The sequence below is a fragment of the Ailuropoda melanoleuca genome, chromosome 17, assembly GCF_002007445.2.
Source record: "Ailuropoda melanoleuca isolate Jingjing chromosome 17, ASM200744v2, whole genome shotgun sequence".
Taxonomy (NCBI): domain Eukaryota; kingdom Metazoa; phylum Chordata; class Mammalia; order Carnivora; family Ursidae; genus Ailuropoda; species Ailuropoda melanoleuca.
In genome coordinates, this window is record NC_048234.1 from 30,114,440 (window position 1) to 30,141,858 (window position 27,419).

At 46.1% G+C, this 27,419-nt stretch overlaps 1 protein-coding gene across 1 annotated transcript in view; it reads left to right on the forward strand.

Annotated features, from left to right (window-relative positions):
• The first annotated feature begins 232 nt into the window (after positions 1 to 232).
• The window catches only part of PCSK5 (proprotein convertase subtilisin/kexin type 5), a 309,676-nt gene continuing 282,489 nt past the window's right edge, over positions 233 to 27,419 (forward strand). The window contains exon 1 of the mRNA XM_011231366.3: positions 233 to 932. Coding sequence (XP_011229668.1) covers positions 741 to 932 — 192 coding nt within the window. The 5' untranslated portion in view covers positions 233 to 740. The remainder of the gene's footprint in view (positions 933 to 27,419) is intronic.

Sequence of the window (27,419 nt, forward strand, 5' to 3'; positions counted from 1 at the left end):
GGCCGAGCCGCGACGCCTGGAGCTCTCCTCCCAGCCCTTTGGAAAGACTCGCTTTTGCCGCCCGGGACCCTTGGAGGTTACAGCCCGGAGAACCCGGCGGCGCTAGGACCTGGTTGCTGCCTGGCTGAGGCCGCTCTCCGGCGGGCGGAGGAGGGAGAGAAGGAGGGGGCTGAGAGGAGGAGAGGAGGGGTGTTGGGGGGGCGGGGGGAGTCATTTATGCAGAGCAGGCGCTGCTGCCATTGCCACTCACACTCCCCGCGCGCTGCTCGGAGCCGGAGGGAACGCAGGGAGCCAGCTAGCGAGCGCTCGGAGCCCGGGCCAGCAGAGGGGGCGCCCGGCCGCTGTCTGCACCGCCGCCTCGCCGCGCTCCGGAGCCCGGGGAGGAGCGAGGGCGAGTCTGAGAGTCGGGAGCCGAGCCGGCGAGACCCAACTGCAGGAGGGCGCCCGCCCCACTCCGCAGCCTCCTGCGCCCGAGCCGGGGAGTCCCCGCCGATCGCCCTGAGGGCCGGAGGGCAGGGAGGACAAGTCCCCGCAGCCCCAGGGATGGTCTAGGAGCCGGCGCGAGGCTCGCCGTTTGCTCCCAGCCGGGGCTCGCCGCCTCCTGCGGATCGCCCAGGGCTGCGCGCCGCGGCGGCCGGGGGCTGCGCGCCCGGGCGGCCCAGGCCGGAGAAGTTAGTTGTGCGCGCCGCTCGAGCGCGGAGTCAGCGAGCGGGCGAGGGAGGCAGAGAGGCGCCGGGGCCATGGGCTGGGGGAGCCGCTGCTGCTGCCCGGGACGCCTGGACCTGCTGTGCGTGCTGGCGCTGCTCGGGGGCTGCCTGCTCCCCGTGTGCCGGACGAGAGTCTACACCAACCACTGGGCAGTCAAAATCGCCGGCGGTTTCCCGGAGGCCAACCGCATCGCCAGCAAGTACGGATTCATCAACATGGGACAGGTAACGACAGGCTGGCCCAGTCCTTGGCCCTGAATTTGCCTGGGCAGGGGAAGGGCCCCGCGACCTCTCGCTTCTTGCCCCCTCCTTGTCAACCCCCTTCCCCCTCTTCCAGATGTGCTCTTGCAGCTGTTGCCCCAACTCTTGAGCGATTTTCCTTCTTTCTTTCATACACACACACACACACACTCCCCAAAGTTACCGGGGTTGGTTTTGTTTACTTGTTTTGTTTTTTTGCAAGCCACGAGGGACAGGTAGGGTCTCTGGAAAAATCCAGAGTATGCATACCCCCGTGGTGGTTTCAGACCCGAACGGATCTTTTGACCTGGAAAGTCGGGGAGCACTGGTAGCCTGAGCTCTTTTGGGGGGGTAGGGGGTAGGTGAGCGTGCTCTTTGCGGTTTCTGAGATCCAGGGTAAGGAGAAGGCGAGGAAGGGAAAGCCTTTCCTGCTCAGACCTGAATTTAGCCCGGAAAGTAGTTTGCTGCCCTTGGGGGAGAGAACCGCTGGGCGCTGGAGGCGCCGGGAGGAGGGAAGCGGAGGGAGGGGAAGAGAGGGCCGGACCCGGCGTGAGCGCAGATCTGGGGAGACACCTCCCGGCTTCCTCATCTCTCTCGGGGGGGATCCGCGTGGGGGGCTCTCGGAGCGGGGTCGAAAAAGGAGGTGGGAAACTTCCGAGCCCCGCTGACTGGGTTGTGCTCTGGGAGAACTGCAAGCCTCCCCGCGGATAGGGACGTGCGGGGCCCAGAGGCTGCGCCGTGGGGCGAGAGTTCCGACGGGCAGCCGGTTTTTGCGGGGTGCCGCTCCCGGGCTTTCGGCAGAGCTGCCCGGGTGGGGAACAATGAATTAAATGGTGTTATGGGGATGATGGGAAGCGCAACAGAGCTGGAGGTGCTTCCGAGCTAGACGGTGTTGGCTTCCTCGCTCTCCTTCCTGCGAGAAATGGGACTGGAGAGGGCTGTGTACACGGGTCCCAGAAAGTGACCAGATCATTCCCACCCCGGACTCACACCCCTTTCACTCACTTCTCCAGGCCTGGCTGGAGGAAGGGGCTCTGGCCAGACCCTGGCCTGACTCTGCGGGACGGTGGGAGGCGAGGGTGGTGGGGCACCTTCGCAGCAGCCCGGCTTTGGGGACTGCTCCGGATGCACGTGCCCTGCGTGCTCTGCCAGAGTGAAGGGAGAGGAAGGTGCTGCTGGTGCAGCGGGGCCAAGAGAGCACAGACGGTTTCTGATGCCCTCGCACTCCACGCCCAGGAACGAGAGAGCCCTGGAGCGCTGGGACCCTCAGCGGCCTGGGGGCTGCGGCACTGAGCGAGCAGGCAGAGCTGCTCTGGAAGGAGATCAGGAGCGCTGGCGGGGGTGGGGGGGTGGAGGGGGGCGGTGTTCAAAGGAGCAGGAGACTGAGGTTTGGGGCTTTGCGGGTCCAGAGGGAGGATGTGTTCCTGAGAAGTCAGTCCTGTGGAGGGCTGAAACCAGGGCAAGAGGCAAGGTCTTATCCACCAGGTCCACCACGCCCCCTACACACACACACACACACACACACACACACACAGAGCAAGGTGTGTATCTAACACTCACACCCGGAAAGAAACCAGGGAAACCAGCCAGATTTTGTTGCCTAAGTGCCCGTCATCTTCAGGAGAGTTCCATTCTGATGGTTGGTTAGGATTCTACTAGCTTCTTATTTCCTCAGAAGAAAACAGTCTCTTCCTCCTTTTGCATGAGCTTAAAGTTGGGTGCTGGGTGTGACCCTGGAATGTAATTGGGAACCCCAACAATGAATGTAGCCTTGTTAATAATCTTTCTAGAGCTGCATCTCTGAGGTTCAGCTAACACGGAGCATCTCCCATATGTGAGTCATAGTTAGAAAATAAGTTCCTGAGTATACACGTTTTTTTGGTAATCTGCTGAATGACCATTTTGGGTGGCTCTTCCCCCACATGCAGCAAACTGGAAAACCCAAGACCCTGGAGAAGTTGACCTGCACAGGATCACCAGCTAGACGGTGGCCAAACCACGATTCAGACCTGGGACTCTCTGGCCCAGGCCTCCTCCTGCATGAAGCCTGCCTTTTAGGGTAGCCCCCCATCCCATAGGAAGAAGGAGGCACAAAGTAACAGCTCTAATTTCTTGAATTCTGATTTAGGGGCTCAGTAGACTGGGAACAAACATTCAGTATTCATTCAGATACTTAGTTCAAACAGACCTGGACTTCTTGACTCTAAGAAGCTTCATGACTCGCAAGGGCAGAAAGACCAGTTTTTTCATGAACTCATTAAATAGAACTTAGATATCGCAGAACTCGGCTGAGTGAGGGAGGAGATTCCGTCCCCGAACCCACTTTGAACAAGTTGACCCCGCACTGTCCCGTGACTTCACCTGACTGTATTTATAGGGGGCCTTCTAATGAAGAGTTGTGGCTTTTCATCTAAGAAGTAACGCGAAGAAACTTTCCATGCAGATGACCCCAAACACTATTTATTGTGGTTTTTGCAATGCCAGTGAAGAAATTTAGTGCTTTCAAAGGTTACAGAGGACCCCCTGAACTGATGCTATAATCAGTGTAAAAAGGTCAGCGAGTCTTACAGTGTGAAGCATTTGCTCTGTAGATCAAAGGGGAGTAACCCTATGCTAAGTCTGTGGGGTGGAAAATTGAGTTCACACATGCTCCATCGATGCACTGTAAGGGCCAAACGTATATCTTATTCTTCCTTTACTGCTCTGACCTTTTAACACTTCAGACCTCCTTTTGTTATTCTTTCTTTCCATCAGTAAACCAGTCGTGGTTCCATTGAGGGCAGTGACTAATTTGCGAACGTCTCTGGAATGTTCTGGTTTTACCCATTTGGGCTTGGGGTCCCACCTCATGGGTCACAAATTGGAACTGAGACGTGTTATTGTGACCGACGTCATTCAATATCTTGGTGGTTCTGATATCTTAGTGTAATCTTTTCAGGAGATAAGGTAGTGAATTTTTCACCACCATAAAGGTACGGTTCTGACTACTCAGAATTTCTGTGTGATGTTTTCTGTAGCATCTTATCACTTACAACCACCAGAGGTAAAATGTCTGGCCTCGAGATTTCTGCAGAGAGAGAATAGGTGTGCCTCTTGTGTTCATGAAAAATAGGATGTGCGGAGAAACACGAGCGCAAGCAAGCAAACAGGCAAAAAGGACATGCTCGACTTCCTGGAAGGGAAGAAGAATGACGCTTAGCTTGCTGTTGGCTACAGAGATAGCATTATGTTTTGGTAGGTTTTCCGCATAATGTTAGTATTTGTGAATGGCTGTGCCTCGAAAATCTGAAATGATGCCATAATCAGTAGTAGTAATCGTCCTCATGTGGGGGCGTATCACGTTTTGCTTGGTACGAGTGACAGTTGTAGAATGCTCTTTCTTGCCCTGCAGGCCCCGACTGCCAGCCCTCCAAGGCTCTGGTACTCCCTGCCTGTTGGCCTCACGCAGGTGGAAGGGAGGCCTTGGTCCCCCTTCCCAATGGGCTGCTCTGACTCTGTGAACTAACAGTGTAGTGGTCAGAGGGTAGCAATGACAGAAAGGAATGAAGACCTGGCATCATGTTAATTGTGAACTTTCGTTTGGGCTAACTCTACAGACCAGGGGTCTAGATTTCTGTTTCTTTGAATTCAGGGAGAAGGTCCCTGGTGAAGGTTGTTTGCAATGTGCAAGAGCTGTATTTATCCTTCCGTGAATTGCATGTAATCCTGGATCCCAGGCTGAGATAACCAGTAGTGTAAAGCTCTCCTCAAACCATGTAACTTATCTTGAGCAAGATTCCAGAAGGCTAAAGCCAGATGCAAGCAATACTGGGGAAATATTTTACCTGGGGTTCCCATTGGAAGCAGAGACTTGGAGACTCCAGGGATGCCCCTTGCAAGGTCTTTGAAAGCAAGAAAGTCAGTGAACTTAATGGAGCCCCTGTTCCTCCGTCTGTAAAATGATAAATGTCTAGATAATAGGCTGAGTTGACTCTGCATTGCTCAGCACATAGTTAGGCTTGCAGCAAAAGGTTTGTTGAATCTGAATCTGAAATAAGTAAGATTCCAACTTTATTTAGATAGGGAGAAAGGAAGACATTTTTTTTAAATGGGAGATGCAAAATGTGAAGATCAGGAAAATAAATTTTTAACGGCTGAGTAAAAAGAGCTAAATCAGAGCTTTGTAGACAGGGAAAACGGTTTTCCGTTTCAACTAACAATATGAAATACTTTAAAAATAGTTTCTGTTGGACTCTAAACAATTCTGGCTGATTTCCCACAGCGGTGCCTTCCTCCCTGGTTGATCCTTGTTGTAGCCCATTAAATATTATAGGATAAGCCCGCCGGAGATGGAAGATAGGGAAGAAAAAGTTCTGAAGACTGATTATTTTAGAAAGCATCTTACCTTGGTACGTTATGTTAGATCGTATTTGAATTTACGTTTTAATGTAGTTTGTATGAGGGAAGTTTGCATGAACTACATCTGAATGTAGTTTGTATGACGGAAGTTAGAAGCAACATTTCCCAGAGATCTTTAGCAGGAAGAACTTTGTTCAGAGATCTGCCAAAGGCCTCCCACTCTACGGATTAATTCTGACCTGTGGGTGACGTGGGATGATGGAAATGTTGATAAACAGTGGCCATTGGGTTCTCGGTGCTTATGGATGGCATTGCAAGCCAGGGACATGGCGAGACTGCATGGCTGAATGGGAGTGGACTGTGCTCCCCTAGTTGAGTTTTTAGACACATTGTAAATAGCAAAAGAAATTGACATGGGATCCATCTGGCTTTGTGCAGGCAGCTCTTCACGCCCAAGAACCTCAGCCCTGACCTCCGCTAGCGGCTCTCACACGCTCCGTTCTCATGAGCAGGAGAACCTTTACTGGGGGAAAAAAAAAGCAATTCAGAGAGCTTGGCCTGATGATGGTGGATCTGTTGCATTAACCTCATAGGCCAGGAATGGCTTGTATGTGGCCACTGGGATTTTCGGGGCCTATTGCAAATGAAAAACTGCATTTTTGTGCACCCAAAGGCAGCTGAATTTGCCTTATCTCTGTCTTTCATGAGCTTCTATCCAGAGGTCCTAACCTTAAAGGTCAGCCAGAGAAGCAGGGTAGTGTGCTGGGAAAATGGCCAGTGAAGTCTGACTCTTTGGTTAAGGGAGGGAGTCCTGACCCAGAAACATCCCCTGGGCAGGGAGGGGTATTTGCCTTGTCTGTTCCAGTTATGTGCAACAGTGTCTGGGTTTTCCCCAAGGCTGAAGCATCTCCAGGCATTGCTGTGCCTTGAGACTTTATCGCTTGGCTAATTCAGGTTGGATTTGATGACAGAGAAGGCTTTGTCTTCCTGGAGGGGAAAAAGGAATGCGTACAGACCTTCATGCATGCGAGAAGATAGTATGCAGCTTTATGGACGTGTGTATATCCATATGTATATATCTGTTAATTTTTATTTTTACCGAAGTTAAATATGCACATAATTAGAGTGAAATTGCTCAGGCAGTTTTCTTCGGAGTTTCAACACACTAGAGGTCTACATCTAAATGTAGCAAGAAAGGACAATCAGTGCCGATAAACTCTTCAGTGTGGGTTAATCCCTGCAGGGAAATGAGACCAGGAAGAAAACAAGAGTAGGAGTCAGCAAGTTTGAGGGCTTTTTCTCTCATTAACCAACTCAACCCTCCTTGCCTCATTTTTCAAAGAGGGGACCCTAATACCTGCTCCAGCCACCTTTCGGGGTTGCTGAGAAATCAAGTGCCTAATAATGAACACGAATATATAAAGAAAAGATGAGGAAGCATCACAGGATCTGCAGGGGCCCCAAGGAGATGCAAAGGCCGCTGGAAAGAAAACAAGAGAATGCCATGGTTAATTCAGATTTCTGTAATGGAGCCCCTTGTGATTTTCTGGATGCTTATGCTTGCCCCTGGGGGTCGGGGGGGGGCTGAAAGGGGATGGAGTCAGTGTTCCTGACCCTCCCTTTAGAGGACAGTGGTAGCTATATACTTTTTCCCTGCGAGCCATGGACAGAGGTATAGGGCTGGGAGAACAGACTAGAAAATCAACCAGCTAAGGGCCCCCATCTCTAGGTTGGGCAGCTTTGTTTATAAGGCATAGACAGCACGGGGAATGCAAAAGAGTCAAACATGGTCTTTTTTTTTTTTTCATTGAAGTATAATTAACATACAATGTTATAGTAGTTTCAGAGGTACGAAATATTGATTCCACAATTCTCTACGTGACTCAGTGGTCACCCTGGTAAGTGTGGTCACCATCTGTCAGCCTACGACGTTATTACAGCATTACTGACTATATCCCTATGCTGTCCTTTGCGTTGACTCAGATGCGAGTATGCGTGGAGGAGTAATGGAAAATAAAATTGAAATACAGGAATACAGATGGGACTCTTCTAGGTGAAAGTGCTGAAAACCCAATCTCCTGCTTCTGAAATAAAACTAACAATCAGATCAGGAGACAGGGACTGTTGCTTTAAACAGATCACAGGCCTTTAGGTGTGGTTCTGAAAACAGAAGCTAAACCCTTGGAGCAAACAGGGCTTACTGATGTGTACTTTCTTCATGGCAAGACCTGTCCTGATCTAAACTGGCATTCATTAGGGCATTAATTTTCATCGTTGTTGCAGAAATAAAGTAATGAGTTTGATTACGAGGATGGTGTCCTTGAGGCGGGTTGAAGTGTATATAACACACTGCAGTATGGGCCCTGTCGTACATTTCTCATCAGGGCAGTTCTGAATTCTGAAACCCTTCTAGATCCAAGAGTTTTTAAGAGGTGATTGTGAGTCCATCCAGCTGAAAGCCCAGAGGTAGTGCTAATGTCAGGGATTTCTCTGTTTCCCTGTATTAGCTTCATTCTCCGGGCCCTTTCCCCAAGACAGCAAAGCTCCTGCGATTCTTAGCACCCCCCTTACCTGCTGTTGAATTCACCCCTGAAAAAGACTCCACTTCCTTCTGATAGGGTCCTCTCTCTACTCCTCGGCCCCTGACTCTGTCCACGGGGATGGCCCTATGTGGGTGAGTCACCTTGGGTCCCGTGTCCACCCCAGAAGTGATCGAGATGTTGGCCATTGATGGGCAACCCACGTAACTGAGGAGGGACAAGTTCTCCAAGGGAAAATGGGGTGCTGTCGTTGGGGAATGAGGGAAAGCAGATGCGGGACATGAAAACTTCTGACTACAGATCGGTTTACGTAAGGCCTTAAATGCTTAGGCTGGGGAGTTTCAAGTTGGTCATGTAGGATAAGGAGTTCTATTGAAGTTCCCTGAGAAAAGGCAACGACTACTGACTCAACCAGCTTGAGGGTCCGCCATGTGATACATACCACGTTCTCTGCTCTCCGGGAGGTAGGACATTGCTACTCATAGCTGTCACTCAACACAGGACCGATCTGAATGGGGTTACAGGCTGCACAGAATGGGTCAACCATGCCTGGGAGGCATCTGCTGGGCTCAGCGTGCGTGATGAGCCGGACGAGGCAGAGAGGCTCTTGTGTTGGCAAAGGTTATTGGTAACAGAGGCTGAGACAATGGGAAGAGGACAGCTTTGGATTCTTGTAGAGGTGGATTCAGTGTGGTTCGGGGACTGAGTGGAGGTGGGGGGTGAAGAGGAGGGAGAAGGTGAAGGTAACTTTCAAGTTTATGGCCACGAGACCAGGAGGATGGTGGACTCTGATTTTTGGGCTCGGGGCAGTCTGCAGGAGCGCTTTGAGAGCAGAAGGATAGGTTCAGGCGTAGTGGTGTTGCCCAAGAGAAGGGCACGCAGATAGAACAGGGTTGCTGAGCGAGGCGGCATAGGAGTGGAGGGTGGAGGGGAGAGCCTTAGGGGAGTGTCTCCACTGAAGGTAAAAGGAGAAAGGGAGTATTGAAGAGTTACGGAGGCCCCGAAGGAAGCCACGAGAATGGGTGTTCCCTTTCTAGGGTGTGCACTACGGAGGAGAGCTGTAGAGAGAATCTGGCGTATGGGAACTGAAATGTGGTGTAAAGATTTGGCGATGAGGAGGTTGACCGCGATCTTGGTGCCAGAGCTCGGTTGAATAATGAGGATGTGGGACAGGAGAGGAAATGAGAACAGAAGCTTCTTATTACACGTCTGCCTACCTACCCATGTTCTCGCCCTGTCTGTCTCATGGATGCCCTGGGGCAGCTAGGATCGCAAGCCTAGAGCCAAAAGGATTTGAATCCTATCACTGCTACTTCTGAGCTGGGGGACCGTAGGCAAGCGTCTTAAGCTCTCTGTGCCTCAGTTTCTTCATGTGTGAAAAAGATCCGATAGTATTTCCCTCCTAGAATCATTGAGAGGATTAGCTAAAGGTCGTTAACAGTCCTTCAGGCACATACTGCATACCCAGTGGGTGTCCGTTATTCTATCTGGTTTTTTATCTTTAACCAAGTGATATTCAGTTTCTATAAGGGGTTTCATCCTGTTTTCACTTCACATTATATTGTGAGCCTTTTCCAGGGTTACGAAATAATTTTAGACAAATTTTAATGGCCTCATACTTGAAGATATCCTACTACGTTATCATTAGTGTGACCTCATACCCTGTTCTGCCTGGGAGAGTCCTGGTTTACGCAGTACCTCCTTGAAGGATTCTTTACTATCCCCTTTTCCTTCCAGACATGTCTGAGTTCGGAAGAGGAATGATGTGGTGACCCTAATTGTTTGCGGATTTGTGTGTGTGTATGTGTGTGTGTGTGTGTGTGTGTGTAATTGCACAGCTTTTCCCTAGCTGGGAGCCAGAGCCATGCCCGGCTCTTGCTTGTGTCCCCAGGCCGAGCACAGCGTGCACCTGGGATAGGAAGCGTTACAAGAGGGACATAGGTTTGGAAGGCAAGAGGAGCTTTCGCTGGTGCAGTGAAACTAGGGAGGGATGAAGGGTGATTGGAGACGCAGGGGAGTTCAGGTTGAGGGGGAAAGGAACGTACGTGTCCACTAGCTCAATCTCATGAGTCACTTATGAGGGGAAGGCCACCTGCAGAGACTGGGAAGAGCTGGGTGAAACTGGTGTCCAGGTGCCCCAGTGGATTGATGCGTGTTAAGGAAATTCTGATAAGAAGCTATAAAAAATGATGAGATCGTGCCATTTGTGATAACAGGGTTGGACGTAGAGGGTATTATGCTAAGTGAAATAAGTCCGGCTGAGAAAGACAAATACCATATGATTCTGTCATATATGGAATGAAAAAAAACACCAATGAATAAACAAGCAAGCAGAAGCCCACTTATAAACACAGAGCACAAGCTGATGGCTGCCAGAGGGGCGGGGGTGTGGGAGGGGCAGGCTTCCAGTGATGGACTGAGTGAGTCCTGGGGGTGAACGGCACAGCATGAGGAACAGCATCAGTGGTACTGTGACAGTGCTGCCTGGCGACAGGTGGTAGCCTACCCTCGTAGCGAGCGTAGAATAACAGACTAGTCAAATCCCTGCGCTGTACACCTGAAATTCATGTAACATCGCGTCTCAGCTATACTCACAAAAAGAGATACAGTGGTGAAGGACTCTGAAAAGAAGAGCGGAATAGCCAGATTGCAACGAGAGTATTTGCTGCTTGTACTCAGCTATGGCTCAGGAAGTAGTGGTTGACTGTTAGTGAACAAATGAACCAATCCGTATCCTTTTGGGCTTTTGTCACTAGGGCTCAGAAACCTGAGATCGGAACAGGTCAAAACAGGGAATTAGCGTTTGCCAGGGTGGGAGGGAAGGGAAGAGATCTGCCTGAAGCTGAGGGTGGGGGGAGGGGTAGGGGAGGAACAGATGGAATGGCTTTTGAGTAGGAGGGCTGGCACCTCTGAAATGACAGTGTCCAGGCTTTGAGGAGGGTGGAGGGGCCAAAACAGGCCTGGTGGGTTAAAGGGATGGGGAGGGTGTAGGAGCTGTGAGGACAAAATAAAAGTGGAGGGCCAGTCTGACCTTCGTGGAAAAAGTGGAAACCCGGATGGAAGCATTCCAGAGGGTGTGTGTGTGTGTGTGTGTGTGTGCGCGCGTTTCTTTATTTTTGTAAGCTCCAAGTTAGAGTTGTTCTGCGTCTTGACAGGGTTCCAGGTGTGGACATGCTGGTGATCCCATCAGGGAGAGAACCGGTGAAGGCCAGTGGGTTAGAGTCAAGAAAGGGGGATATCGATGGGCGCCTGGGTGGCGCAGTCCTTAAGCGTCTGCCTTCGGCTCAGGGCGTGATCCCGGAGTCCTGGGATCGAGCCCCACGTCAGGCTCTTCCGCTGGGAGCCTGCTTCTTCCTCTCCCACTCCCCCTGCTTGTGTTCCCTCTCTCGCTGGCTGTCTCTCTGTCAAATAAATAAATAAAATCTTTAAAAACTAAAAAAAAAAGAAAGTGGGATATCGGGAGGCTTAGCAGTTTGCGTAAGATGAGGATTCCAAGCCATCTTGCCTGGCATACTCACCAGGCAGGGAAACCTGAGGTTTGCCGCACAAAGCAATTCCCCTTGGATAAATTTAGGTATTATCTCTCCTTTACCCAGCTGTGTGCTGTTATTTGCAGTGGAGGTCCTGTATCAACTTAAGGGATGAAGACAGACACGTGGGTGATTGCTTTCAACTCCCAAATGTGTCTTCCTGTATTTGATTTTAAAACTGAAGATTGCATTGAACACTGACTATAGAGGGAAGAGTGTAAACAGAGAATGTGAAACCAGAAATAATATTTAAGGATGATTTTAAGATGGTATATACTTTGTTACATTTTATGTTTGCCTCTGCCTTAAATTGTCCTGTAGCCCACTTCCATTATAACAAATGATTATACCTATAACTTATTCACATGTCATGTATTCTGCCCTTTTGATGAAGCTGTGTTCTGAACATGTCTTTTATTTATTCTTAGTCCGAAATTTACTGCCCTATAGTAATAGACATATATTTTCAAATGTGTTTTAAAAATTATTTATAGATTGCTCTCTATTTAATATATGATATTTTTAGATTGCTCTATGTAGTATTAGATTAATCTTGTTTGCATTCCTGCGTAATCTGATCGTTAATTTAGGGTTAGCATCACAAAGGAAGCATTAAATTTCTATTTAAATCCATGCATTATCTAAGAGGTTAACTCTGTCTTGGGAAAATTACAGTGTGGGTCCCACACCAGCATTGAAACTAGTTAAGATTTATTAAAAGCAAGTCCTTCCCTGCTGCCTTTCCCTATATGTGTGTATATATATATATATATATATATATATATATATATATACACACACACACACACACACTCCATATATATCTATATTTGTACTAAGTACTTAAGATCTGATATTTTTGTAATAAGTACTTAAGGTCTGGTATTTCTCTACTCTGAGAAGCTCTTCCAGCTGTAAAAATATCCCAGTTCCCCCCATGTCACTGTTCCCAGGCTTGTACCTTGTTTTTACTAGTTGATGTTTCTCAACCAAAGTAAAACTGGGCAGTGCTCACTAGTTTGAATCCAGTGCAGGGAGGGGAGACCCTTCCAGGGCCTTTAATCGGGTAAGCAGACGCCCAGAGCTCTAAGTTTAGAAGTTTACTGCATACTCATCCTGGGCCTTTTCTACTTACTTCTACTTAACTACTACCTATTTTTTTTCCTGTGTGTGCAACCCCATTCATCAATTTCAGAGTTTTTCAAGAGAAAACTAAATTGTAGGCCACTTAGGATTTATTACAGCCCAGCTCCCAGCAAAACCTTTTTTCTTTCTTTCTTTCTTTTCTTTTTTCTTTTTTCTTTTTTTTTAAACTGTGGGGCATCTTTCTATTTGGTTAGTGCTCCTGAGCCAATTTACCAAATGCTACATTCTTTGAATTATCGTAGGATGATGTCATTGCTTCTGGGCTGGTTGGACAATGCTCTGAGAACCAGTAGGCAAAACTCAAGACAGAAGACAGGTGACTTGCATTTCCCTCTAGGTCCCACCCCGGCACTAATTTGCCACACACTTATGAGCTCGTCAGAGACTTTCTCTGTCTTCAAGGGTTGGTTTTATTCATGGCTTTATTTAAAAAATAGTTATCGAAGGACACGACCGAGAAAGTGAAAAGGCAAACCACACAATGGGAGAAAATATTTGCAAACCATACTGATGAGAGTGTTAGATCCAGAAGATGTCCCCAGTAATAAAAAGACAAATAGCCCGATTACAAATGGGCATAAAGGATCTGAATGGACATTTCTCCCAGGAAGATATGTAAATGGGCAATAAGTACATGAAACTATATATAACATCAGGGAGATGCAAATCAAAACCACAGTGAGATCCTAGTTCACACTCGCTCGGATGGCTGTAATCAAAACGACAGATAATCACAAGTGTGGGCAAGGATGTGAAGTCATCGGAACTCTCGTACGTTACTGGTAGAAGTGTAAAGTGGGGGGTGCCTGGGTGGCTCAGTCAGTTAAGGATCTGCCTTTGGCTGAGGTCATGATCCCAGCGTTCTGGGATCGAGCCCCACATCAGGCTCCCTGCTCTGCTAGGAGCCTGTTTCTCCCTCTCCCACTCCCCCTGCTTGTGTTCCCTCTCTCGCTGGCTGTCTCTCTGTCAAATAAATAAATAAAATCTTAAAAAAAAAAAAAAGAAACGTAAAGTGGTACAGTCACTGTCGGAAAACAGTCTAGAGGTTTCCTCAAAAGGTCAGAGTTACCGTATGACCCAGCAGTTCCACTCCTAGCCATATACCCAAAAGAAGGGAAAACATTTGTTCACACAAAAGCTCCCAAATGTGGAAACAACCCAAATTCTATCAACTGATAAATGGATAAACAAAGCAAACAGAATTTTATTTTGCAATAAAAATGAAAACACTATAGTAAGTGAAAAGAGCCAGTCAGAAAAGGCCACAGATTGTGTGGTTCTATTTTTATGAAATGTCCAGAATAGGCAAATCCGGAGAGACAGAAGGTAGATTAATGGTCACATTGGGCTGGAAGGGCTGACGGGAATAGGGTAATGGGTATGGGGTTTCTTTTGGGGGTGAGAAAAAAATGCTCTAAAATGCACTGTGGTCATTTTCACACCACTCTTTGGAAATACAAAAACATTGGGCAGTTTATTTTAAATAGGTGAAATGTATAGTATGTGAAGTATGTCTCAATGCAGCTGTTAAAAATAGTTACGGGGTACTTGTTTATCGTCCATTCTAGTAGGCTCGGTGCTAGTGTATTTGTCATTGATACCGTATGTGCTCACAAGAAGCGTCTATGATAGTGGGAGGGGACAAGCTCTAAGCCAGGAGTGAGATGCATGGAATAATATCAATTATGATAAGTAGTGTTGAAAAGCAAAACACAGCGGTAGGCGTGGCGAGGTGTTCTGTAGACCGGGCTGGTCAGGGAGGCTCACTGAGGAGGAAACACTGGAGGCAGAGACCTGAATATTAAGAAGGAGCCAACTACATGGGGGTCTGGGTTGGGGTCACGTCCCCGCAAGGAGACAGACAGTGCCAACGCTGCCGAGGCACAGAAGGCTGCTGGTGTCAGTGGAGTCTGGTTAACAAGCGGTTGAGCTTGAGGTTGGAGAGAATGATCTTAAAGCTTGTTTTGGTGATGCCATGTCCCCGTTCCGAAGCCCCCAGTAGTTCCCATTTCCTACTGTGTTCAAATAGATTTCTTCTCTGGGCTTTTAAAAGCCCCTGCCCACTTGTCCTGAGATACATTTTCTATCATCGTTCCTGTTCTGTCCCTTAACACAGCCAAACTGGACTTCCCATTATTCCCCAGGTATTACGCACAGTGCTTTCCTATTTCTGTGCCAATCTTTCCACCTGGAATATTCGTCTGACCTCCTTGCACTTCTGGAAATCCTGTCTATCCCTTCTCCTCCTCCTCCTCCTTTTTTTTTTTTTTTAAGGTTTTATTTATTTATTTGTCAGAGAGAGAGCACAAGTAGGCAGAGCTGCAGGCAGAGGCGGAGGGAGGGGTAGGCTCCCTGCTGACCTGCTGAGCAGAGAGCTCAATGCAGGACTCGATCCCAGACCCTGGGATCATGACCTGAGCCAAAGGCAGATGCTTAACCGACTGAGCCACCCAGGCGCCCCAGGCCCAATTGAAGGCACATCTCACTGTCACCTCTTTGCTATACCTTGCTCTGTAAGTATAGGTAAAATGTAGATACAGTTGGCCCAAAATTCTCTTAGGGAACTTAGTATCGTTTTTCTTTCTTTTTTCCCCCCTCTTTTGGGGGATTTAATTATCCTGTAGCATCTCAGATGGTCTCATTTTTTATAAATAATCATTAAATATCAGTTGAATCCTGAAGTATTTTATAGACATGCAATGTATATAAAGTGAAAAATAAATCCAAACATTGGAGAAACATTACAAAAGAATTCTACCCAGCCAATAAAGATGGCTAACAGTGTATGGTTTCGTCTATGAAGGAGTATGGGTGAAGAGCAGTGAGCTAGAATTGGTGAGTCATTTGTGTGTGGATTCTAAAGTCCCGGGCCTCCTGGGAACTCGCCTAACCCTTATCTTGAAGGGTTTCAGACCTTGGCATCATCAGCCGGGTCATTCCTTCTGACTTTGACTTCCATGAAAATTCTTGGTGTGAGAGTCAGAGTACAGAGTGTGACACTGTCCCCTCAGAGCTAAGTCTCAGGTCATCCTACGACTGCTTCTCCATGGAGCCCAGGGAACCGTGAGGACCCTGCTGGCTGTGATCGTCTTCCTGGGGGTGGCGATGGAGGTCCTGGGTCTGTTGGAGCAGTGAGAACAGCACAGAAATTCCCCTCCAGTGAAAAAAATGGGTCTGTCATTAAGACACCATTTCAGATCGCAGGCAAACTTTACTGTTTGTGCAGAATCAGTGGGAAGTAACAAAAATGAGCCGATTGGGTGCGTACGAACGTCCTAAAGCTCAGGATAATGGAAGCAGTAGAATGTTGTGATGGTCAAAACCTCGTGGCCGGGCTCACCGGGATTGGCCAATTTGAAGGACCAAAACGAGGGAGTTAAATTGGCACTAGAGGCGAGATCTCATGCTCTGGGACAAACAGACATAAAGTTAAGCCCTGCAGCTTAGTCCTTAAGGAGTGGCTTCAGAAATACCCCTGGAGATAGGAAGTAAACTCAAGACAAATAGAGCAAATATCCATTGGGAATTAGCTCCGTTACAAAAGGAATACTCTCTTGTTTGGATGACATGGCCCGAAGCCAGTCTCTCAATCGAGATGGGTCTCCCTGTCTGACCTCACTTACATCAGATCTACGCTTCAAATGACCAGTCCTTCGGGCCTAGACAGAGGGAAAGGTGAGTTGTAATTTCTGGGTCAGACGAAAAGGAAATGGGAAAGTGCAGTGTTCTCATGCTGTATGCAGTTCTAGGGTAGCACTCTTCTCTCTTCTCAGTTGGGATGGTCTTCTGTAGCTAAGCCCCTTGTTCCTTCTTGTTTGGACTAGTGCGCCAGTCCCACCCCATCTTCAAAGCTTGCCACGTAAGGCAGAGTCATTTTCTTAACACCCAGTCTGGTTGAAAAGACCACTTCTCCCTCTTCGTCTTCCTTCTCCTCCTCCCCTATTCGAAACATAATTCAGCCTAAATGCTTTGTCATTCTTTGCACATGAACTGCCATGCCCTACTCTTCTGGCCCGCCTCATGTCATTCCGGCTGCCTGGACATCCTCATGTGCAGTGCTCGTTCCGCAAAGCCCTCCTCACATGGTATGTCCTAGAGTTAAACTGCCTGTGGCTAAAACCTCCTTCCTTTAAACTCTCATTAAAATGTGCATGCTGCTTTCCCCTGGCATTTGACATATTTCGCTTGTATTCGGTGGACGTATGTGTGTGTGCACGTGCACGTGCTCGATAGCCATCTCCTTAAAGACAGGATTTTTTTCTGGTTCATCTTTGTTTTGCATATGGTGCCTGGAAGAGTGCGCTCTCCCATTAAAATGCCCTCAGAAGATTATTCTGAAATGGATAAATGCCTGTGAGTAAATAGAGGTGGGGGATAAATCAAAACTGCGGGAGACATGAATATGGTCCACTGAATATTTCTGGTTCTCCTCCTACCCATGTGATAGGATTGAATGTCCCTATTTTTGGTGTCAAGGGGGGCCACATAACTCCATTGGCCAACATCGAAATGTTGGAAGTGTGAGCAGAAGTGACATGTGTCCATTCTTTAACAGCATGTGCGTGATTTGCTGTGATCGACAAAGATCCAGGTGGTAGATGCACCATTAGCCAGGGGCCTTATGGGATCTGATGAACAACACTCCCAGCCCNGAAGTGTGAGCAGAAGTGACATGTGTCCATTCTTTAACAGCATGTGCGTGATTTGCTGTGATCAACAAAGATCCAGGTGGTAGATGCACCATTAGCCAGGGGCCTTATGGGATCTGATGAACAACACTCCCAGCCCGGGCACGATGGACATGTAATAGGAACTGGAAGCAAGCCTTTGTTGTTTCAAGTCACTGAGATGCATGGATTCATTTGTTCCCTGCCGTGGAACCTTGCCCATTCCAACTAAGGCAGAAATACAATAGCTTTTCTCCTTAGCCTTGCACACAGTATAGGCTAATGGATGTGAGGGAAGGAGGAAAAAAAGATACAGTGATACTCTACATAAGACCCTGTGACTTACTAGGAAGACCTCCATGGTCTCGTCTACATTTTCCTCATTATGCAAGTGATAATTAGATGAGTTAAAAAAAAATCAGAAGCCAGCTATTAGGTATTTCCAAATGTATGTATGCAGTTCTGTTGCCTAGAGATTTGCATTTCCTGAAAGAAACCCTAAAGGTACCAGAGCTTCATTGCACTGAGTTGCTTGTGTCTGGCCTCGCCAGCTCTCTGGATGAAACTCACTCCGTGGGTTCAGATGTCCCTGTTCAGGACCTGGAAGCCTCTTTAGAAAATGGAAGGTTTGTTCTTTTCCAAGAAGGTAGAAACTTAGCGTACTGCAGTTTGTCTTTTATCTTTCCCCGTGAAATGAAAACAACGTGCCACCTTTGTAGCCCGAATGATTGTTTAACGGGGAACGTGCTTTCTGCTGGTCAATTGCACTTGCTTCTGCTTTCTCGGAGGGCCACGCTGTGCTTTCAGAANCCCCGTGAAATGAAAACAACGTGCCACCTTTGTAGCCCGAATGATTGTTTAATGGGGAACGTGCTTTCTGCTGGTCAATTGCACTTGCTTCTGCTTTCTCGGAGGGCCACGCTGTGCTTTCAGAATTGAGACCCACTGCTGCCGAACCCACTTAAATTTGCCGCCCCGTTCCGCTCGCTGGTCCTGATGCCTTCGTTGTGAGAGAACTAGCTTCACAAACGTGGGTATCTGGGCACTTCCTGATTTATGTGATGTGGACACAGCGGGGAACATCTGCGATTTAAAACGTTATGGCCTGAATTTTCCAACTGTTGAAACGAATCCAAAACAGCAGATTTTTCTTCTTTGGCAGGACAGAATTGAAGCAACATGCAGCGATTTGGTTCGCCGATTTGCGAGCTGTTAAAAATCAGAATAACTTAAAACGAGGAGAGTTAAGTGCTGCATAATGTGAAAAATATTCCGAAGGTCACATGGTTGTGCGGTCTCAGACAAGTTAAGCACTAGGACACTAGAACTATTTTGAATAGATTTGAAACACTGCATGTGAACGTGTGATTTTTTTTTTTTTTTTTTTTCTCAAATAGTNTTTGCTCAAATAGTCTGTTATCCAAGTAGTCAGAATCTTAACTTAGTTCACTCCACCTCAGAACAGACCAAGGTTGTCATGAACCCAGAAGGTCCTTCTCCTCCTGCCTTCTAATCTCTCCGCGATGGAGGCTATCCCTGGCATTTACTTTCTTCACTTGTCATTGTTCCCTTTGCCATCAGTCTGTCTTTTAACATTCAGTGCAAATATTTCAGAATATCCCCACTATGCTGAGTACTCTGCTAAGCCCTGCAGATACAGCTGGGCATAAAAACCTCTACTTTTTGGAATTTAAGTACTCCTAGGACGAGTGTACCGGCATGCTTCAAAACAAACCACCCCAAACCCAGTGACTTAGAGCAAATAATCACGATCGCTGTGAGGCTGTGAATGGCCCGGTAGGTTCTTCAGTCAACTGGTGGGTCAGCCAGGGCCCATTTGGTCTTGGATGCCTTCATTCATGTTCCTAGTGGCTGCTGCCGGCTGCTGCCTTGAATCGTGGAGGTAACTGGCCGTGCGCCTCCCACCATCCATCCCAGGCTGGCTTGGGCTGCTTCTTCCCATCGGGACAGGTCGGTAGCCCCGCGGCTGGAGAGAGGAGTCCTTACAGCGTGAGCCCTTTGCGGATTTCTGCTTGTGTCTTCTCTACTACCGGTCCCGAAGTCGAAACAAGCCACGTGACCGAGCCCAGCTTCAAGAGTTGGAGCCATAAACTTCACTCCTTCGTAGGAAGAGATGCAAAGAATGTGGCCATATTTTGCAATCTACCCCAGGGAGATTGTTGATAAACAGTTGAAAAGGAAAGCACAAGTATGTCTGTTGGCAGTTAAGTGCTGTGCACAGAAAGCAGGGAAGGGGGAATGGCTGGACATTTTTTCATTTTTTTTCAGTTGTAAACAGAATGGCGTGGAAGTTTTCATGCAGAAGGTGACATGAGTAAAAGCTGGAGAAGGTGAGGTAGAGAAATGAGCCTTACATGTATCTGGGGGAAACCCATTCTGGTAGTGGACCCAGCCAGTGCAAAGGCCCTAGGCAGGAGAGAGTCTGATATGTTGAAGGAAGAGTAGGAAGACCGATGATGCTGAGTGAGCAAGTTGGGTAGCCGGTGGGCTGGAGAGGTCAGTCCTAGAGATTGGTGCTTCTCACAATTTAATGTGCATGTAAGTCCCTTGGGGATCTTGTTAAAATGCAGATTCTGCTTTAGTAAGTCCGGGATGGGCGACGAGGTTCTGTAGTTCTGATAAGCTCTTGTAGTTCTTAACCGCTGCGGCTACTGGCCCAAGGACCACACTTTGAGGAGCGAGCCTGCAGGTCTTTGCGGACCAAGCATAGTAAGCAGTAGATTTTCTCCAAGGGGAGAGGAAGGCCGTGAGACAGTTTCAGGCAGAGCTGTAACGTATTCTCTACCACATGATAAGAGAAGGAAACCTTTACATACGTACAGCGCTAGGAGATGGAGACATCATGCAGCCCAGTGTGAAGGAGAACGTTGTCTGAATTTAGCTTGCCATAGCTTTAATCCTCTGAATGTCCTTTCCTCTCCGGGGTTGTGTCCTTATACCCTGTTGGTAAGTAAGCAAGAGATCTATCTCTGGACACCTCTTACCCTTTCCCACTCCCATTCCAAATCTGTTCTAGAACTGGTTCTGTCTTCTTAGTCGTCCAAATCCTGATTCCTGGAGCCGTTCTTACATAGCCTTTTCTTTCCCTGACCTTCAGCCCTCTTGACTCCGTGGTTCTCATCCGCTGGCTACACATTCTAGTCACCTGGGAGCCTTCACTAAGCTTTAATTGACCTTAGATGGGGTCTGGGCATCAGTATTCTTCAATATGGAGACAGGGTTGAGAACAACCACTGTGCTCTGTTCTTCCTGGGCACGTGAGATGTTGGCGGATTCCCAGAGCTCACTCAGAGCTTCTTTTCCTCTTGAGGAATCCATTCTCTACCTGCCCCTTCCCCCAACTCTGGCCTCAGCCTTCTCTGTTTTCATTACCATCAAAACACGTGAATCATTAGCTCATTTTCAACCCCATTGCATTCTGATGGTTCCAGCTTCACTGGTCAGATTTTGTGAAATTACAATTTGTCTGTGTTCGGAGAGGGGGATGATCTTTGTATAGATACACATATGAGAGCTTCTACATGGAGTGCCCCATTTTGTGCTTTTTTTTTGGTATGATGGTTATCGAAAGGCAGTGGGCACAGACAGACCTTTAAGTGAACTCTAGGATCTTACCCAAGGGACAGGATCCCAGGTACGTGGGCTGGAAGATCATTTGTGTCCAGGTTTGATATTTACAAAATAACTCCCAGTGAACTTATACATATAGTTTTGTGCTCTGGTTGAATTGAAATATACTTGAAAACTTCCATCTCATGTCTCATAACTACGCTGTTTATAGTAAGTACACTACGAATGAATGTGCCTTGCACATTCTGAAACTATCCAGTGAATAGCATAGTTATATTTTTGTATTAAATAAATATGTTACATATTTTAGCATTTCTTTATCTTGTAATACAACAGGCAGCTCAAAATATGGATATGGCCTGGGGTCTGTCTCAGCCTTTGAGAGGTCCTTCTGAAACTGCTTTTTTTTCCCCCTTTGAATTCAGCCAGTAGGTATATACGTCTTATTTGAAGGTCCTGCTTGTTCTTTAATGACTTCGTTTTCTAATCAGAGTAGGAAATAAAGAAAAATGAAAGGTGGTGCAAAATATTATCTGTAAATTGTATCACAAATTCGCTGTATCATCATGTACCCGGAATGACTTGTCCGTGCATCATTAACGTGTAACAGATTTAAACTAATAATTAACTCAACCAGATGGGTTTACTTGAGTGTTATCATAAAGGGCTTTGTGATGTGAGAGGATGGCAGAGTTCCATAAAATTTATTGCTTGAATCTTGATCCCGTATTCCACTAAGGCACGGCCTTGTCCCCACATTACCATATTGTATTCAGTTATTCCTTACAGTTGGGAAGAAAGTGTGTGTGAGGGGCATAGGGGTGTATTAATTAATGGTAATTTGCTTGTCTTGACGGAAATGCCACTTCGAACATTCTGTGGCTTGAAAAGGGTCCTAATAATATCCCCTAAACTGTAAATGCCCCTTAAATAGTTGGAACCATTGGGTTGTGGAGTTGTGGGCAATGAATGGTCTAACCTTGTGCCTCACCTGCCCCTCCCCCATAAAGATGAAAGGGACTATTACCAATTAAAAAAAAAAAAAAAGATGAAAGGAACTGACCCAAAAAGAAGAGGCCTGGATAAAGCACTGGACTGGTATTTAGCAGACCTGAGTTCTGGTGTCTTCACGCTCCTATCATAAAAGCGACCCCACGAGAGTTGCCTTATTAAGAAGGTAGAGAAGCTTTTCTAGTCATCTTGGTCTTTTGTAGGATGTATACACATTTCTTTAATCATTAATGCTAATAATTTTTGTATTTATCAGGGACTATGCATCTTTAGGAGATAGGCATGCCCAAAAATTTTGTTAAGGGAGTTTGAATATATAGGTTTGTGGTGTATAAACATGCAGCCGATTTGGGGGACCTATTTTTTTTTCCTCTAGTTCTGTGAAAATCTGACTATGAAACCCTTTTTATTAAACTACCTTGAAGGGAAATATTACATATTTTTTCATGCTTTTGATACAGCAAAATGTCAATTTACTGTTGAGTAGGAAGGGAAATGATTGATCTAATGGCTAAAGCATGAACATCTCGGTGGGTCCCCCAACCAGAGAACTCTTTCCTAAGGAAAGTCCGAGGGCTCGTTTGGAGAAGGGTACGAGTAGTAATCACTTTCGCAAGTAGGAATATGGCCGGGTTATAATGGGGGTGCCTTTACCCGTGACTGCCAGCTAAACTCGATGTTCCTTGGCTGATCCTGACTGCATTACAGGATTTTGTTAAACTGTGCGATGAATTGCTGCATCCATTGAGTTGAGCGTTCGAGTTCCTTTTATAGATAGATCTCTGGAAGTTATGCAAGAAGAAAAACAACAGAATAGAGACATACCAGGATGTCTGTTGCTGCCACGGTAAGAATTGAAATGAACACGATACATTTGAAATGGGAGTAAATGCTTATGGCTGCCCAGACCATTCTCCACCCTGGGTCTTTATCACTTTAGTTTATTGGGGCTTTAAACCTATTTCACAACTTAGCTACAGAATGTTGGCATGTTTGAACTAAGAGGGAGGAAAACTTATGAAGCCCTGTTCTACTTCTAAATTGCCTGCATCTGTTTCAGCGATATGAATGTAGCAATCAGGCAGTATCCAGTGTTTGGAATATTAAAATAATTCATGCATTAATTTTCAGTCCTTTGGAAGCCTCGGATAGAAGGTGAATATATATTAAATACACTTTTTCTTCATGTATCCAGATATGAGGTATTTGTCCAGATAAGTGTATGTGTTCAGTTATTGCAAAAATCTGTAAACATTGCAATGATTCTTTCGGCAAAACACTGTATTGGTTTTATTTTTTATGTCAACAGTAAGTACTTAGGAATGATAGAAGAGAGATAACTTAAAACTCAATCTACTGCACCGAGGCCATTTTCTTAAACATCACTTCTAACTTTCTATTTTAATGGATACAAACATTTACTTGGTAGGCACAATGGTTATTTAAACTCTCTTTTTGGGTTTATTTGACATATATTTAAGACCCAGCAGGCTGCTGAGATAAAGGTCAATGGATGTTTTATGGTAAGAAAAAAAATTAAAAGCTTGGCACTTAGCCAGACTCAGGAGTTGTTGAGATAAAAATATTAATCCTAAATTAATCAGATTGGAGTTGAACCTGTAATAAGAATTGAAAATATGACTCCCAGCACCAATTATGATATTCTTCAGCCTACTTAGGTTTGGTGTAGAATAGTGAAAATGACAGGCTTGGTGTCAGAAAATCCAGTTTCCATCACTTGCCTATAGTAAAGGGTTGGGTAAATCCCTGAATTTAGCTGGGCCTCGGTTTTATTATTTGGAAAAATCAGGATAGTAATTCTTATTTCCACAGTATTCATTCACTCACTTGCTCATTCATCTTATAAGTGCTTATCGGACCCTCTGCGTGCCAAGCACTGTGATGGGTGCAGGCAATATTGCAATATTTTAAAAATGTGTGAAGAAATAAGCAACTTGACCAGAGAGAGAGAGTAACTGGGAAGGTCACTTAGCAGGGAGCTCAGAGAAGACTTTTTCTGAGAAAGTGATGTTGGAGCTAAGATCTAAAAGGCAAGAAGGGATTAGGCAATAGGAGATTGGAAAAAAAGGAATCCCAGGTAGATGGGATAGCAAGTGCAAATGTCCTGAGGCTAGGTAGAGGAAGGCCAGTGAATGAGGAGGAGGTGTTAGGAAACGGTGCTAGAAAGGTAGACAGGAGGCAGATCTGACAGCTCCTCGTGAGCCAAACAAAAGCGTTTTTGATTTTACTGTGAAAGTAACGATAAGTAACTGCCCAGTTTTACCAAGCAGGCATGACATTGTCTTAATTACTCATATAAAACGATGTATGGAGAAGCACTTTACAGATGGAAACAGCATGTGAATATAAGCAATTAATTGTTACAGTGGATGGAACAAGACAGAAACATGAGGCCCAATGAGTAATTATTTATCCTGTTTACAAGGTTGTAAAATTCTTAAAGCGGGCAGTGGGCCTGAAACACACAGATAATCCAAAACACCGCCATTCTTTTTACATGTTTTGGGGCCAAGTGTGTGTGTGGAGGTGAGAAGCAATAGGTCTACCCCGGTAGTATCTTGCTTGAGCCGGTTTCACATTTTGTTGCCTGTGACCCACGCGTCCACTGAAGAACTGGATGTCAACTGAGAACTAACATTGTATGAAATATTTCCCCCCGAGGTGATTGAAGGGCTAGATGGACCGTGGATGCAAAATTATGAGTTTGTGTTGTTCGCATATCATGGACGGATAGTGTGAAGAGAGAAGGACTCCCAAGAGGAGATGGTGATAATTAAAAGCCTTGTTTTGTAAACGGAACCTATCTGTGGATATGACTGTGGCCATATTGGGGATAACTTTATCCTCTTCTCTGTGCTTCTGAATGAACCCTCATTCAGATGGATGAAAAGAGCATTTCGCTACAAAGACCTCTTTGAGATAGCAAAACCTTTTCCTTGAGGAGAAAGAAAGACCTGATCTTTACGCCTGAGACATGTATTGAAAATTTAGAAGTCATTATTGACCCTCCAATATGGAAAGCAGAAGCTAAGAAGATAGAGTCCACATGAAATAGACTATGGCAGGACCTAATGGTTATTGGAGGACTACTTTTAATTTTTAATAGTTATAATTATTAACGTGTATATCACCTGTGAAATTTTAGTTCTGAAACTTTACTCACCTGGTTCTGAAACGAACTGATCTGTCACAGATAACTACCCCTGTCTTCGTGCTGTGAACATTATTAATGTTTTTCATTATCTCCCAGAATTGAGTTTGGATAAAATTCTACTTGAAAGCCAATTTTATTGTAAACCAAGATTGGGCTCTTAGCATTATAAAAGGGGTAAAACCTAGAATTAACCCCCTTTTAACTACAGAGGTTGCGTGGGCATGTGGAAGGGTGGGTTTGGACTCCATCTGGGCTGCGCAGGTCAAGAAAGACAACAGTGTGCTCACGTCCTTCTTTAAATGTTCCTTCATCATTAGGGGCTCCCGTGTGCGTCAGGAGGTCGAACCTCTGACCCTTGATTTCAGCTCCGGTCATGATCTCAGGGTTGTGAGATCGAGCCCTGCATCAGGCTCTATGCTCAGTGCGGAGTCAGCCTGAGGATTCTCTCTCCCTCACTGCCCCTCCCCTCACTAGCGCATGCACACGCGCTCTCTCTAAATAAATAAAATCTTGAAAAAAAAATGTTGCTTCATCAGTCATGCATGGTTGCCATTTCCTTGTATCTTCCTCTTGAGTTGGTTGAACAGGGCGATGACTGGTGTCTGATTCAGGTTGGGGTGGGGCGCCTCAATGTGCCTTTCTACTAAGTTTACAGGCAATGCCAGTATTACTGGTTTGATGCTTCGAGTCCCAGGACCACACTTGGAGAGTCACTAATTCATAGATTTTTACTTACTTTCAAAGCACTTATATTAAGGGCGCCGTTAACAGCACTTAGGAGACCCTGAGCCGTTTATGTGTCCTCATCTTTGTTTCAGAATTGCCAGCCATATTTTCAGAGTTTACGGTAGTAGTTCATTTAGCACAACCAGTCATTTTGTTGTGACTGAGGTCGCCATGTTAGTGGAAAGCAGTATTTTACTAAGAAATGTCAAAATACTTCATTGCTTTGATAAAGCTTTATATCTTCTGAATGATTCTCAGGGTTGCTGTTTGCATTGTGTAATTCCAAGCGTTGAAATGGTTGCTATAGCCTTAGCAAAGCTTCTCAATCGAGGAAAGTCAATTCGATAACATATTTTCACCCAAACAACTTCTCAACTCTTTGCTTTTTCATTTGTAACACCTTTTCCAGTAAACTCGCTTTGATGACTGAGCTTTTCCTTATGGACTTTAAAGAAAAATTGGATCAGGTTTATTGGGATATCATTTGCATGCAGTAAAATTCACGGACAGCTCTACACGTTTTGACAAATGCACGTAGTCATGTAACTATCTTCATAATAGAGAACAATTTTGTCACCTCAGAAGACTTTTGTCATACTCCTTTGTAATCAGCCTCTTGCTGTCATCCCCAACTCCTGACGGCTGCTAATGTATTTTCTGGTCTATACTGCCTTGTCTAGAATGTCATATAAACAGAGTAATACAATATGCAACCTTTCGAGCCTGGCTTCTTTCCCTTGCTATAATGCATTTGAGATTCATCCCTGATTAATTAATCAGTAGGTTGGTCCTTTTTATTGATGAAAAATACTATGTTGTATGGATGTACAAGTTTATCCATTCTCCAGCTGTAAGACAGTGCGTCATTCCCAGTTGTTGGTGATCATGACTAAAGCCACTACAAATATTCATGTGCCAGTGTTTGTGTAAGCATAAGTTTTTGTTTTCCCTGGGGACAGTATTTAGGAGTGGGATTTCTGGGTCATCTAGTAAGTGAATGTTTAATCTTTTAAGAAACTGCCAAACTGTTTTTCAGGGATTCCCAGGAACCGTGTAGGAGTGTTCCATTTACTCACATCCTCACCATCACTTAGTATTGGCATTTTTCTCTTATTTTCTCTATTTTAATAAATGCGTATCTCTGGCATCTGTAATTCATACAACTGGCCAGTACCTGCCCATAGTGGCAGAGCCTCACGAGCTATAAAAATAGGACCCAACCTCCCATCGGCCTAGATGCAGAACTTCCCATCTGGCTGGAAACCTCACCTCCTTTTCCTCTGCCATTATGTTATAGATGGCGGTCGTTTATGGCCTACTCGGGGCCCACTTTGGGGGTCACTACCCTGTAAGTGCTACCTCTGTTATCCCCAGGAAGGACCAAGATGGGGACAAATGTGCAAAGCATCTGTGAACAGCCATTACAAAGATACAGGGGAGCTTAGCCTTCTTTTTTTTTTTTTTTAGTAACTGGAAGTTTGTATCTCTTCATCCCCCTCATCTATGTCACCCATCCCCCACTGACATCCCCTCGAGCAACTGCCAAATTGTTCTCTGCATTTAAGAGTTCGTTTGTTTGCTTTTTAGATTCCACATAGAAGTGAAATCACATGGTATGTGTCTTTCTCTGTCTCGTTTATGTCACTTAACATAATACCGTCTAGCTCCATCCATGCCGTAGCTGTGGCAGGATCTTACTCTTCCTTATGGCACATCTGTATCCATGCATCCATCAGGGAACTCTTGGG